This window comes from Pan paniscus, chromosome 20, assembly GCF_029289425.2.
Source record: "Pan paniscus chromosome 20, NHGRI_mPanPan1-v2.0_pri, whole genome shotgun sequence".
Lineage (NCBI taxonomy): Eukaryota > Metazoa > Chordata > Mammalia > Primates > Hominidae > Pan > Pan paniscus.
In genome coordinates, this window is record NC_073269.2 from 25,651,731 (window position 1) to 25,667,241 (window position 15,511).

Consider the following 15,511-nt stretch of genomic DNA (forward strand, 5'->3'; position numbering starts at 1 on the left):
GTTGGGATTACGGGCGTGAGCCACCGCGACCGGCCCCATATATTATTTATAAGTGCATATGACCTTACACACAAGGTTAAATGCAAATAACCTCTGGGGTGGGCCTGGCTCAGCTCAGGGAGGAAGCCCTGTCAGAGAAGGATGCAGCCCAAGCTGTCACTCTTCTTTCAGCCCCGCATCTCATCACATCTTCCGTCAATCATGGCCTGAGGGGGCGGGGATTTAAATGTTATCCAATCAGAGACGCCAGGCAGGGAACCGTCCAATCAGGCACGCAGGTGAAGCGGACAGGGCGGCTTCCGGGTTTGGCGGGGCCTTTGTCTCTCGCTGTGGCCTGAGCTCCAGGTCTCGTCTTCAGCGCTCTGTGTCCTCTGCTCCTAGAGGTCCAGGCTCTGTGGCCTTGTGACCTGCAGGTATTGGGAGATCTACAGCTAAGACGCCAGGAACCCCTGGAAGCCTAGAAATGGTGAGAGTGCCGGGTCCGACATCCCCAGAGAGGGGAGGGGCTGGTTGTAATGGGTGGGAAGTGGCTGTGGCGGGACTCAGGCCTCCCGGCAGTCAGCTGCACAATCTGCGCCCCGAGTTCTCCTTGCCCAGCTGGGCCTCAGTCCCCATCAGCCTTAAGATGGCGGCTGCGCTGACAGGCGGGCCCCAGCACGTCCTGTCTCTTCCTTGCGCAGTGACTGTGCCCTGGCCTGGAGCCCTCTCTGGGCAGCTCTGCATCCGCAGCGCCGCGTCTCTCCCAGACTGTGCAGGGACCACGGGAGGATCGTCACGGGAGAATCGTCACGGGAGAATCCTGACTTGGGGTGCGAGTTCATGAATGGGAAGAACTTTGGTCCTGGGTTCCTAGTTCCTCTTTTCTCCTATTAAAAATGTACAGACCGGGAGGGGTGGCTCACGTCTGTAATCCCAGTACTTTGGGAGGCCGAGGCGGGCGCATCACTAAGTCAGGAGTTCAAGACCAGCCTGGCCAGCATAGTGAAACCCCGTCTTTACTAAAAATACAAAAATTTGCCGGGCATGGTGGCACACGCCTGTAGTCCCAGCTACTTGGGAGACTGAGGCAGGAGAATCACTTGAACCTGGGAGGTGGAGATTGCAGTGAGCCGAGATAGCGCCACTGCACTACAGCCTGTGTAACACAGCAAGACTCCGTCTCGGGAAAAAAAAAAATGTACAGAAGTCACCGCAAAAATATTAAAGAAATTAATCAAAGAGTGATTAAAAAACTGTGGAGCACCCAGCTGTGGTTTGTAATTTGTTGTTCATGGCGGGGCTTGAAGGAAAGACTTTTATAAGGTGCATGATGAAGAAAGCCAAATTCAGTAATTGGTTAGGTACCGTTATGTAGTTTCTTAGTTTGTACAATAAAGGTGAAAATTTTCTGGTTGTGTAATCAGAGCTTAATTGGCAGTATACACTTGATTAAGCCTGAATTTTGTGTCTTTCAGTGTAGTAATTTTCAAAACGATGCGCTTGAGTTAGATTTTTTTTTTTTTTTTTTTTTTTTGAGATGGAGTCTCGCTCTTGTCGCCCAGGCTGGAGTGCAGTGGCACAATCTCGGCTCACTACAACTTCTGCCGCTGCCCGTGTTCAAGCTTCTGCCTCAGCCTTTTGAGTAGCTGGAATTACAAGCGCCTGCCACCCTGCCCAGCTAATTTTTTGTACTTTTAGTAGAGACGGGGTTTCACCATGTTGGCCTGGCTGGCCTCGAACTCTTGACCTCAGGTGATCCGCCTGCCTTGGCCTCCCAAAATGCTGGGATTACAGGCGTCAGCTATCACGCCCAGCCACGTTAGATCTTTTTAAAAGTAGGAACCCAGGGTCTAGAGACACCTCAGTCTAATTGCCTGCCACTCAATTATTTTCACACTCCATGGGGAACTGATTTTCTGCTGCATTTTTCACCTGTGTCCCAAGCAGGGTCTTAAGTCTAACCCCCGTCCCCCATTTCTCCAGCCTCACTCTGGCTTGCAGTAAGATACTAAATTTCCAGTTCTTTCTGGCGTTCCCAAATGCCAACTTTTCCTCCCTAATTCACATTATCACCTATCTGTCCTTTAGTGTACTTTTTTTACACCGTATTTTAATTAGTTATTTTCTGACAAAGTATTAAATGGTGCTTTTAATAAGATTTGTTATCTGTTTGTAAATATTTCCCATGTGAAGAAAGCAAAGAATAATCCCCTGACACTGTGTTGTAAAAACTCTCTGTGCTTCTTCTCCTTGTATCTTCTCTGGGCACAGAGATCTTGTCTCAGGATGTTTTTGGGTCAAGGTTTTCCTTTGGAAACTTTATGGGGTGTTGTGTCCTCAGTCACCCTTCAGTTTTTTTCTGGTCCTGGGTTTCAGTACTGTCTGGGGATAAACCAAGATATCCGCCATGGTTACGTCAGCTAGAGTGTCTAGTGGATATCAGCTTCTGGGTTATTTTCTCCCATAGGACAACCTGAAGTCTGGAGTGTATCCTCTCAAGGAAGCAAGTGGATGCCCTGTGGCTGACAGGAATCTTCTGGTGTACTCTTTTTATGAAAAGGTAACCCCTTGAGATGTTAAAATTGTCTTCACCCAACCCAGCTTTCATTTCTTGGAGACACATTGCTGGTCAACCAATCAGACTGTGGCATTGAGGGGAAAACAAATAATTTTTGCCTCTGGATTGTCTAAGGGGGCAGAAAAATAGTGAAATAAATATAGTGAAAGTAAAATAGTGGAAAAAAGTGGAACATTTGTGACAGAAAAAATAGTATCCCAAAAGACAAAAAGAAAAAGAAAAACACTGACCCCAGTGAGATGGTGTAAGAACTTGCAAAGTTAAATGCCCATGGGACAGTCACTGGGGCATAGTGTGGTATCTCCTGAGTGGGTGGTTCTTGAGCACATAAGTGAGCAGGAGTGGGCGGAAGACTGTTTCAAGTGATTGAATGGCCTGACTTGAAACATGAGTCAGACACATCTGTTTTTTCATCAGCACTGCCAATCCCTGGGTTTGTCACCTTGAAAAGATTTGTTCACTTATTTTAACCTCAGTTTTTTAGCTGTAAATTCTATTAGTAGGGCTTGAAAGGTAGGAAAATATTTACCAAAGGCATAAAAGTGGTGGGTTTAAGAAAAAAATAGTATCTAATAATATATTCCATTCATTAAAAATTCTCTATTCCCTTTTTACCCCCAGGGTGAGTTTAGGAATTTTCTCAGGTGTGTTTTTTATGGCTGGGTGATTTCAAACAGAATTCTAAGGCTCAGCTTTTAGAATGCTACCAAGGAAATGAGCAGGGAAAATCTCTCTTCCATTTTTTTGTAGAAAATAAATACATTTCTACAAGAAAATGTGGTAGATAATTGGTGAGTTACATAGATTCATGAAAACATCAGTTTCTCTCGCTGCAGGGTAAATTTGTGACAGGTAAATATCTCTGTTCAAATCCTGTTATCTTGATTTCTGAGTTTCATGCTAAATTTTATGAGATGAAACTTGGTACCACCTAGAAGTTTTCCCATATGACTAATTGTTTACTAAATGATTCTTAATGGAATTAATAAAATAATGCATACATTATGTGAAAGAAATAGATATTTTGCTTTTTTTATTGAGGTATAAATTGCAAACACCTTAAAATTTCCTTCCCTTATATGAACACTGTGACTAATTTTGCTAGATTTTTCAAACACATAGTTTCAAAAACCAAGTGAGTAACTCTAACATAGAAATTAAAGCTTGAGCCCAGTGACTCAGAGCTAAGGCTAATATTGAGCCTACAAAAGGAGTTTGTTACAGGCCCAGTTAGTTTTTTTCTGGGGAGCCTCCCCTGCAGATGTCCTAGCCTGCTCACTCTAGCTGTGGAAGAAGCTTTTCTGCTGAGAGAAGCTACAGAGTCCTGGAAAGGTGGGAACCCACAGGCAGATGCAGTTAAGGTTAAGATGGTAGGAGATTGAGAGGGTCTTACTGATGATAAAGTTGTTATTGTTTGAAGGCAGTTTCTAGACTTTGTAATACCTAACAAAGTTAGATTTATGTTAAAAATTTGAATTCCAAAGGACTATTGCAACAGGAGGAAATACCACCTGTAAGAACCTTAAGGATTGCAAAGTTTAGGCAGAAAAGGGCTTTCTTTCATGGGGAGGAGCAAACAAAATTAGAAGTTGGAGACTGCCGGATGCTGTGGCTCACACCTGTAATCTCAGCACTTTGGGAGGCCGAGGCAGGAGGATCATGAGGTCAGGAGATGGAGACCATCCTGGCTAACATGGTGAAACCCCGTCTCTACTAAAAATACAAAAAAATCAGCCGGGCGTGGTCACGGGCGCCTGTAGTCCCAGCTACTCGGGAGGCTGAGGCAGGAGAATGGCGTAAACCCAGGAGGCGGAGCTGGCAGTGAGCCTAGATCGCGCCACTGCACTCCAGCCTGGGTGACAGGGCCAGACTCCATCTCAAAAAAAAAAAAAAAAAAAGAAGTTGGAGGGGACTGGCAAATGAAGGGTGAAATAATCAGATTTTAGATCAGAGAATGTTTTACCCTGAAGTCAGTATGTTCTTAGGAGGGACATAAAATGGAGTTGTATATTGGCTCAGATTGAGGGTAGCTCCAAGTTCAGGAGCCTGTGAAAAATTTTGTTTAGACCACTGAAGACACATTCAGCTGATTTTTTTCAATGAGAAAAAGAAAATGTGCAGAGTTCTTATTGGAAAGGGGTCACAATCCACACCCCAAGAGAGGGTTCTTGGATTTCGCTCAAGAAAGAATTCAGGGTGAGTCTACAGAGTAAAGTTTATTAGGAAACAGAAGGAATAAAAGAATGGCTTACTCTATAGGCAGAGCAGCCCTGAGGGCTGCTGGTTGCCCATTTTTATGGTTATTTCTTGATTATATGCTAAACAAGGGGTGGATTATTTTTGCCTCCCAATTAGACAATATAAAGTAATTTTCTGATGTTTCCATGATGTCTCCATGGCATTTTGTAAACTGTCATGGCACTGGTGGGAGTGTAGCAGTGAGGACGACCAAAGGTCACTCTCATCCCATCTTGGTTTTGGTGAGTTTTATCCACCTTCTTTACTGCAACCTGTTTTATCACCCAGATCTTTATAACCTGTATCTTGTGCTGAACTCTTGTCTCATCCTGTGACTTAGAATGCCTAACCATCTGGGAGTGCAGCCCCGTAGGTCTCAGCCTCATTTTACCCAGCCCCTATTCGAAATGGATTTGCCCTGATTCAATACACCTCTGACATTTCTCCTTTTTTTTTTTTTTTTTTTTTTTATCTGAGACGGAGTCTCACTCTGTTGCCCAGGCTGGAGTGCAACGGCATCATCTCGGCTCACTGCAGCCTCCACCTACCGGGTTCAAGTATTTCTCCTGCCTCAGCCTCCCCAGTAGCTGGGATTACAGGCGCCTGCCACCACGCCTGGCTAATTTTTGTACTTTTTTTTTTTTTTTTTAGTCCAATCAGTTTACTCTGCTTTCTCCATCTCCTCCTCCCATTAGTCAGCCATTGGAACTGGGAAACCTCCTACTCTCCCCCTCTTTGTACTCTTTCCACAATTCATCTTGTCTTTCTGCAGCCATATCTTCTTAATACAGACTGAAGTTTCTGTCATTGAGAACAGAGTGATCCATAAACCTGGTCATCGCACTTTTTATGAGACAGTAATGTGGGCCCCAGATCCATGGCATGGTTTCCTCTGGATGCACTCCCGGATCTAATTTTTGTATTTTTAGTAGAGACGGGGTTTCACCATGTTGACCAGGATGGTCTCCGTCTCTTGACCTCGTGATCCACCTGCCTCGGCCTCCCAAAGTGCTGAGCCATCGTGCCTGGCCGTAATCTCTGACTTTTTTTTTTTTTTTTCTTGAGACGGAGTCTCACTCTATTGCCCCGGCTGGAGTTCAATGGCATGATCTCAGCTCACTGCAACCTCCGCCTCCCGGGTTCAAGTTATTCTCCTGCCTCAGCCTTCTGAGTAGCTGGGATTATAGACGCACGCCACCACGCCTGGCCAGTTTTTGTATTTTTAGTAGAGATGGAGTTTCACCATGTTGATCAGGCTGGTCTCAAACTCCTGACCTTGTGATCTGCCTGCCCTGGCCTCCCAAAGTGCTGGGGTTACAGGCGTGAGCCACCGTGCCCGGCCAATCTCTGACTTCTTTAAGCAGTGTTTTGTGATTCTTGTCATAGGGATCTTTCACCATTCTGATTAGCTGTATTCCTAGATATTCTATTCTTTTTGTGGCAGTTGTGAATGGGATTATGTTTTTGATTTGGCTTTTGGCTTGGATGTTTTGATGTACAGAGATTCTACTGATTTTTGTACCTGTATTTTGTATCCTGAAACTTTGCTAAAGTTGTTTATTAGTTTAAAGAGCTTTCCTGCTGAGACTATAGGGTTTTGAAGATACAGAATCATGTCATCTGCACACAGGGATAGTTAGACTTCCTTTCTTCCTGTTTGGATGCCTTTTTTCTTTTCTTTTCTTTTCTTTTCTTTTTTTTTTTTTTTTTTTTTTTGAGACAGAGTCTTGCTCTCGCCAGGCTGGAGTGCAGTGGTGTGATCTCGGCTCACTGCAACCTCCGCCTCCCAGGTTCAAGCAATTCTCCTGCCTCAGCCTCCTGAGTAGCTGGGACTACAGGCGCATGCCACCATGCCAAGCTAAGTTTTGTATTTTTAGGAGAGACGGGGTTTCACCATGTTGGCCAGGATGGTCTCGATCTCTTGACCTCGTGATCCGCTCACCTCAGCCTCCCAAAGTGCTGGGATTACAGGCGTGAGCCCCCATGCCCGGCAGATGCCTTTTATTTTCATCTCTTCTCTGATTGCTCTGGCCAGGATTTCCAATTTTATGTTGAATAGGATGTTTGAGAGAAGGCATCCTTATCTTGTGCCAGTTTTCAAGGAGGAATGCTTCCAGCTTGTGTCCATTCAGTGTGTTGGCTGTAAGTTTGTCATTGATGTCTCATTGTTTTGAAGTATATACCTTCAATGCCTAGTTTGTTAAGGGTTTTAAACATGAAAAATGTTAAATTATATTGAAAGTGTTTTTAGTATCTATTGAGATAATCTTGGTATTTGTTATTAGTTCTCTTTATGTGATGAATAACATTTATTGATTGTATATTGAACCAACTTGCCTCCCAGAGATGCAGCCTACTTGATTATAGTGGCTTAGCTTTTTGATGTTCTTCTGAATTCAGTTTCCCAGTATTTTGTTGAGGGTATTTTCATCAATGTTCATCAAGGATATTGGTCTGAAGTTTTCTTTTTTTTTTTTTTATCTCTGCCAGGTTTTGATATCAGAATGATGCTATTCTTATATATAATGAGTTGAAAAGGAGTCCTTTCTTTTCAATATTTTGAAATATTTTTAGTAGAAGTGGTACTAGCTCTTTTTTGTACATCTGGTAGAGTTCAGCTAGGAATTTGTCTGGTTCTTTGCTTTTTTTTGGCTAGTAGGCTATTTCTTACTAATTCAATTTTGGAGCTTGTTATTGGTCTATTCAGGGATTCAGTTTCTTATTTGTTCAGTCTCTGGAAAATGTGTCTTTGCTCCCAGGTTACTATTCTCAAGCTTGGCCCAAATAAACTCTTATATTCATGTTGCCTCAGCTTTTTCCTTTTAGGTAGTCATATCACGTAGAATGAGCTAGAGCAGCCTCTATGAGGGGATCTCTCCTTTGATTGTACTCCACTTGCTGTAACACCCAAGAATGCAGAGTGTGGTTGATCCTACCTAGAATCTGCACATAAGGTCTGGCCTATTCCTGGGATTTACAGGACACGGCCAGACTTTAGATTGAGAATGTACAGAAAACCAACAGGAGGCATTTTCTCCATTGTGAGTTGTCAACATAGACATCTTAAAGCTCCCTTTGAGAGTGTGGTTCTTTAAGCTTTTCAGATCTTGTTCAGTGATTTGCCACAGTTATGTGAGAGGCTCCAGATATAAATAGAATCTGATGACAGAATCAGCATTTTAAGAGTGAGATATCAAAGTCATAATGTATCCATAGCCATGACCACAACTATACCTACCTGTAAAATGTGATACTGGAGTACAGTATTCTTGTCTTTCTCCTTACCCAAAAGCTAGCAAATTGGGACAAGTGATTAGGTTCTGGAGCTCCACCAGGCCATTTTCTATTTAGAATCAGCCTGAATCTCTCCAGCCTGGATTATCACTGGGCCATCAGCCCAGGGTCACTAAGAACCCTCTCACAATCACCTAGACGTCTTTGAGACATTTGAGGATGTCCAGGGCAGAATTGTGTCAGGCTGACAAGAGTGGTTAATTCTGCTTCTGGCTTGGTATAAGAGAAATGAGTCATTCTGTGTGTGTGTGGTTTTTTTTAGGGTTTTTTTTTTTTCTTTTTTTAGATGGAGTATTGCTCTATCGCCCAGGCTGGAGTGCAGTGGCACGATCTCGGCTCACTGCATCCTCCGCCTCCCGGGTTCAAGTGACTCTTCTGCCTCAGCCTCCCGAATAGCTGGGAATACAGGCACTTGCCACCATGCCTGGCTAATTTTTGCATTTTTAGTAAAGACAGGGTTTCACCATATTGCACAGGCTGGTCTTGAACTCCTGACCTTGTGATCCGCCCACCTCGACCTCCCAAAATGCTGGGATCACAGGTGTGAGCCACCATGCCTGGCAATTCTGTGTTTTTTTCTCCCCTTATACAAGAGATAACTTTGGTTGGTACCCAGATGAGAGTTTCTCAAGTTTCCTGGTACTTGGATGAAAGCAATAGGAGGTCTGGTGTCTCAAACAGATAAAGTAATTGTTTTCATTTTATATGGCCATTCAAAAAACAGATGAAGCAGTCATGATCCTTACTACCCAGGAACATGTCTAGACTAACAACTGGATACGTGGGTGAATTAAGCATTATATGGTTGGTACAATGAATAGATGTGTCCCAAAAAAATTGGGGCCACTGTTTTATATTGTTACTTCTGATACCATCAGCTGAAGGGATATTTATGGAGTGAAGATTTGTTATTATTTGTGTTTCCTTTACTTTGCTAAGAATATATATTTATCTTCTAGTATAATTATTCTAAAGAACTTTAATAAATTTGTTTAAATTGCTTATTAGTATATGTTATAAAATTGACAGGGCAGTGGCAAAAATAGATTAAAGTTACATAAGCTCTGGGATTTAAGATTCTCTTATGTAAGCTTGGGAAAAACAGAACTGGAAATACCCTGGTGGCAGAGAGAACATAATTCTACATAGGGTCCTTTCCCTGCCCAAATTCTGTTCAGATTCACACTTTTTGGAGGCCTTATTTATGTCTGGCCCCGCTCTGGAGCCTTACCTCACAAAACTGATTTATAAAAATCAGAGTTTTGGCTGGGTGTGGTGGCTCACACCTGTAATCCCAAGCACTTTGGGAGGCCGAGGCAGACAGATCATGAGGTCGGGAGTTTGAGACCAGCCTGACTAACATGGTGAAACCCCGTCTCTACTAAAAATACAAAAATTAGCCGGGCGTGGTGGCACATGCCTGTAATCCCAGCTGCTCAGGAGGCTGGGGCAGGAGAATCGCTTCAACCCGGGAGGCGGAGGTTGTATTGAGCCAAGATTGTGCCACTGCACTCTAGCCTGGCGACAGAGCGAGACTCCATCTAAAAAAAAAAAAAGACTGGAGTTTTGTCTGGTGAGTCCTGTGAGCTGGTGCTCACAATTTTCTGAAACCCAAAAACAGATAAATGACAGAAATAAACTATTTATTTTAGGATCTTATTTTTTGAATTTTGTATTAAAACCAGTGCTTACAGAAACATTCCATTTAGCACCTTGTTTTCTGTTTCTGCCAATCTAGCAGTTGCTCCACAAGCCACAAACAAGTAAATGTATACACAATAAAAATTTCTCTAAACTACATTAAACTTTTTCTACGTTCTTCTCATCTGCCTGTATTTAACTTTTATTCTGTACATTTAAAACAAAATCAATGACAGAGAAACAGAGGAAGATATAAAAATGCTGAACCCTTTATCTAAGTCCTGGGAATTATTGAACACTTAGTATCAACTTCCAGGGTGTTATTAGGATTAAATCACAAAATGTGTTATTCCCAGCACAGTGCTCTGTAACATACCCTTGAGCACATAGTACCTGCTTAATAAACATTGCATTTGTATATGTGTACATGTTATTTTCCAAAGGCAGATTTATTCAGACATTGCCGCCTTCTGTTTGTTCTGTAAACTTTAAAGAGCCAGCGAAGAATATAAAAATTTAAGATGGAGATTGGTTTTATTTGTACCAGAAGTATTTGTGTTGTGACAAGAGTGCTAAGTGTAAGGGACTCTGTGCTGTACCTGCTTCTCTAACTAATGCTAATGAGCCCAGGGGGAACAACATCAGCATTGACAGGGAACTTGTTTGAAACACCCATTCATGAACCCTTTTCAAACTTGCAGATCCACATTACGTAGAGTGGGGCCAAAATTACCAAACGAGTTTTAAGCTCATTAAAGTTTGAGAGGCAGTGCTTAGCTAAGTGGTTATCAGCCCCGTCTTGTTTTTTTGTTTTGTTTTGTTTTTGTTTTTGAGACAGGATCTCACTCTGTCACCCAGTCTGGAGTGCAATGGCATAATCTCGGCTCAGTGAAACCTCCGCCTCCTGGGTTCAAGCCATTCTTATGCCTCAGCCTCCTGAGTAGCTGGGATTACAGGCACCCGCCACCATTCCTGGCTAATTTTTTTGTGTTTTTAGTAGAGATGAGGTTACACCATGTTGGCCAGGCTGATCTTGAACTCCTGACCTCAGGTGATCCATGTGCCTCGGCCTCCCAAAGTGCCGGGATTACAAGTGTGAGCCACCGCGCCCGGCCTCTGCCCAGTCTTCTAATTAGGACTACATGGCAGAAATCTCTGTACTTATGCCCTTTCCACGGATTTCATTTATTGTTCTGGGTGGAAGCATCCATGTTGTTTTAATGAAGTGCCTCATGTGACTCTAAGGTGAGGCCAGAATCAAGTGTGAGGGCTTCAATATACATTCACGAGAGCTAAGTGCCACCTTTGCACTAAAGGGTGGTCACAGGGCCCGTTCTGTTTGGGTTTGGTAGGGACAGGGGAATGTGGCTCATATTTCCATTACTGTAGCAGAAATTGCTGGTGTCTGTGGCAGAGGAGGGCACCTAAGGACAGGAAAAGAGAAACATACTTTTATATTCATAGAGCAGCTCGTTGTTCCTGAATCTTTTCTGTTATAAAGGACAGAGAAATGGGTGGACTTTTTCTGCAGTACCTTCCTTCTGTTTGTGTGCGTGATGGTAGCAGACAAAAAGGTGGTGCTGACATTTTTAAAGGAACGTTCTCAAAATGCAGGTATAACTTGTCCAGAGAATGTTATCTAAAAAGGATTTTCAGAGAAAGAGAGAGAAAAAATGGCTTTTTTTCAGCTAAACGTGTCTCAGACGAAGAGCTGTGTGCACTCTGCTTCATGGAATGCCATCCGTTTAGTACTTGCAAATCTTTACTTCTCTATTTGTGTTTTTCCTTCTTAAGGAGTTTGTTTTAACTACACTTAAAAATTCTTATAATATTCAAGGCTATCTGCAAAACATTTCTTTACTATATACCAGAGCTTTCTCTACATTCTCTACATCATGGCTTCTTATATGCCACACAGAATTCCTACCATAAATTTATAATCGGCACTACTAAAAACGTTCCCTTTGTGGCTGTTAAACATGGGGAGATGTAGATACTCAAGATTCCTATTGGGGGAAAGCTGGGGTCCCTAGTAAAGATGGAGAATATGTAATGTTGAGGTTTCATCTGTTTTCTCTATTAACTCTATGCAGAACAGGACTAAGAAAATGCTTATTTAAACAGAATACCATTTATTACCCAGAAAGTTCTGAAAAAAATTATTAGGAGATACCTGCTCTCTAGGGTGCTAAAGAAAGACTACTTAAAATCACTGTTAAAAATAACAGAACATGGGAGATATCTGTATTTTGAACTTTGTATAAAACTGATGTATCTTTATGGTTGCATTCAGACTATACTGTTTGAGGGGCAATATCTTAGCAGTGATGCCGTGTTCTTCTATGTGCATCAGCACATCATAAAAATTTGTTGGCTGGGTGTGGTGGCTCACACCTGTAATCCCAGCACTTTGGGAGGGCGAGGTGGGCGGATCACCTGAGGTCGGGAGTTCGAGACCAGACTGACCAACATGGAGAAACCCCGTCTTTACTAAAAATACAAAATTAGCTGGGCATGGTGGTACATGCCTGTAATCCCAGCCACTTGGGAGGTTGAGGCAGGAGAATCGCTTGAACCCAGGAGGCGGAGGTTGCAGTGAGCCGAGATGGTGTCATTGCACTCCAGCCTGGGCAACAACAGCAAAACTCCATCTCAAAGAAAAAAAAAAGAAGAAAGAAATTTAGAAGTTCAGACTTTACTCCAGATCTTCTGAAGAAAAAAAATCTGCACAACAGGATCTCCAGTTTATTGTTCACCTTTAAAGTTGAGAGGTACCTTCGAACTCAACATGTCTTTTTTGTCTGAAAAATATACACAACTCAAACTTTATGATATAAATATAGCACTCAAAGTGTACAAATTTTTGTTTATGCCCTTAATTTTATGCTTCTCATCCAGAGAAGTATCATATATATACTGGTGTTATGGATCTTATGCCATTCTCTTCTCTCAGAGTTAGAGAAAACATTAGATAATATTTCTGTGTGAAAAATTATTGGGGCCGGGCATGGTGGCTCACGCCTGTAATCCCAGCATTTTTGGAGGCCAAGGCGGGTGGCTCACCTGAGGTTGAGAGTTCATGACCAGCCTGACCAACATGGAGAAACCCCGTCTCTATTAAAAATACAAAATTAGCTGAATGTGGTGGTGCATGCCTGTAATCCCAGCTACTCGGGAGGCTGAGGCAGGAGAATCGCTTGACGCCGGGATGCAGAGGTTGCCTCTGTCTCAAAAAAAAAAAAAAATTATTGGATAATTTCAGTCATTCCTGCAAGTCAGAACCAATTCTCTTTATTCTCTCATTTCACTTTAATTCAAATAATAAATTCTGCCCGTGGCCACTTGGTAAATATACGTGTGTCTTATGTGCTTGTGTTTTTCAGGGGCCGTTGACATTTAAGGATGTGGCCATAGAATTCTCTCTGGAGGAGTGGCAATGCCTGGACACTGCTCAGCAGGATTTGTATAGAAAAGTGATGTTAGAGAACTACAGAAACCTGGTCTCCTTGGGTGAGAATAACTTTAGTACACAATTACTAATATACCCTAAAGGTTTCATTTCTCATTTTTTGAGAATAATTTTTGGTAATTTATACTTTGCATAAATGAGTTTCTGATACTTGTTCTTAAGAAAACCTTGAGGATTTTTCCATATAGAAAAGAATTTTTTCAGGAAGTTTTATCTTGACTTAAACTTTCCACATTCCTGGGCTGATCTGTATCCTTCACTCTAGATTAGTGGCAATTCCAGAAATTTAGTGGCATAAAATGTTGTTGCCCATATCTTAAAATCTATTTGCCACCACCAATTTTTGATTAATGAATGCCAGGCAGTGAAATTAAGAACCTACAAATGTAAAATATTTTCTAAATACTTAGAAATTTCTGTTATAAATTAGTATTTTTAGGATTAATTTTCTAGAATATTCTACATCCTCTTTACTAAGCACAGTACTAGGTTGGTAACTGAAGAATATGAGAAAGATTCATGTTATTTATTTTCAATAAAGCAGGTATTGCTGTTTCTAAGCCAGACCTGATCACCTGTCTAGAGCAAGGAAAAGAGCCCTGGAATATGAAGAGACATGCGATGGTAGATGAACCCCCAGGTAGGTGAGAGTGAACACAACAGACAACATGAATGAGAGGTCCAAAAAAAAAAGAAAGACAATGCTTAAAATGTTATTTGAGAAGCTGTGTTCCAAAGCAAATATTTTCTGGGAAGCCTGAGTTTTTTTTTTAATTTTGCTCTCGCATAGGGGCATCTTCTGTCTTATGCTTTTAAATTCTTTAAGGATTCTTTCCCCTTGGTGATCTCCCTTCAAGTTTGCTGTCAGAACCAAAGTCCTCTTCATGGCATGCGAGACTCACAATCTGACTGCTTTTCCATTGTTTTGGGGGACACACAAATATCTACATGATTTTGAGAAACTCTATGTTAAACTATTTTCTTTTCTTTTTTCTTTCTTTTTTTTTTTTTTTTTTGAGACTGAGTTTCATGCTTGTTGCCCAGGCTAAAGTGCAATGGCACGATCTAGGCTCACTGCAACCTCTGCCTCCTGGATTCAAGCAATTCTCCTGCCTCAGCCTCCTGAGTCGGTGGAATTACAGGCACCTGCCACCATGCCCAGTTAATTTTTTGTATTTTTAGTAGAGACAGGGTTTCACCATGTTGGGCAGGCTGGTCTCAAACTCCTGACCTCAAGTGATCCACCCGCCTTGGCCTCCCAAAGTACTAGGATTATAGGTGTGAGCCACTGCACCTGGCCAAACTATTTTCTTAGTTCTCTTTTTTCATCATGTCTGAAATGTGTAATAGTAGTGGTTTCTGTTCCATTGTTTTTTGTTGTTGTTGTTGTTAACTTTTCTGCACACTCCATTCTGTTCTTATTACTATATTCTCGAAATATAGTTTGAAATTATAAAGCATGATGTCTTTCTACTTTGTTCTTTTTCCTCACGATTGCTTTGGCTATTTGAAGTTTATTGTTGTTTCTTGTAAATTTTAGAATTGTATTTTCCATTACTGTGAAGAAAAATGCCACTGAAATTTTGACAGGGAATTTATTGAATCTATAGATTACTTAGATAATAGGACACTTTAACAATATTTATTTTTTCAATCTGTAGACATGTAATATTTTTAAATTTGTGTCTTCTCTAATTTCTTTTATTAATAACATATCTTTCATTGTAAAGATTTTTTTACTTCCTTGTTCTCAGAAATTTGTCATTTTAATGCTATTTTAAATTGTTTTCTTTCTCTGTTAAAGTGTATGGAACAATAACTTAATACTTGTGTGTTAATTTTATGTTTTGCTAATTTACTGAGTGTATTAATTCAGACAAATTTCAATGTAGTGTTCATGGTTTTTTATATATAAAATCATATGATCCACAAACAGCAACTTTTTACTTGTGTTCAATTTCAGTGGCTTTTTAAAAATGTTTTTGACTCATTATTCTGCCACATACTTCCAGTGCTATGTTAAAATAGAAGCACTGACAATGGGCACAATATAGTTTTGCATTAGTGTCTATGAATTTGAAGGAGCAAACAACTCCTCAAGCTTCTATAAACTGGTTTCAGTAGGTAAAGATCTTTTTCTGTCATGTCTCCAGGGTCAGAGAATGCTCTCTGGGTTTGTAGTGGAGAGGGGGTGTAGCTTGGTCACAAGGCTGCTGGGTCTGCACTAGGGTCCACCTTTAGTTGGCTTGTTACAGGGGCTTGGGTAGTTGTAATTCTCATTTTATTTTTGGACAGACTGAATATCCTTCAAC

The 15,511-nt window shown here is 41.5% G+C and overlaps 1 protein-coding gene across 1 annotated transcript in view; it reads left to right on the forward strand.

Annotated features, from left to right (window-relative positions):
• The first annotated feature begins 289 nt into the window (after nt 1–289).
• LOC100985752 (zinc finger protein 430) overlaps nt 290–15,511 on the forward strand; it is a 38,146-nt gene continuing 22,924 nt past the window's right edge. The window contains 4 exon segments of the mRNA XM_034944146.4: nt 290–466; nt 2,447–2,539; nt 13,114–13,240; nt 13,744–13,839. Coding sequence (XP_034800037.3) covers nt 464–466; nt 2,447–2,539; nt 13,114–13,240; nt 13,744–13,839 — 319 coding nt within the window. The 5' untranslated portion in view covers nt 290–463.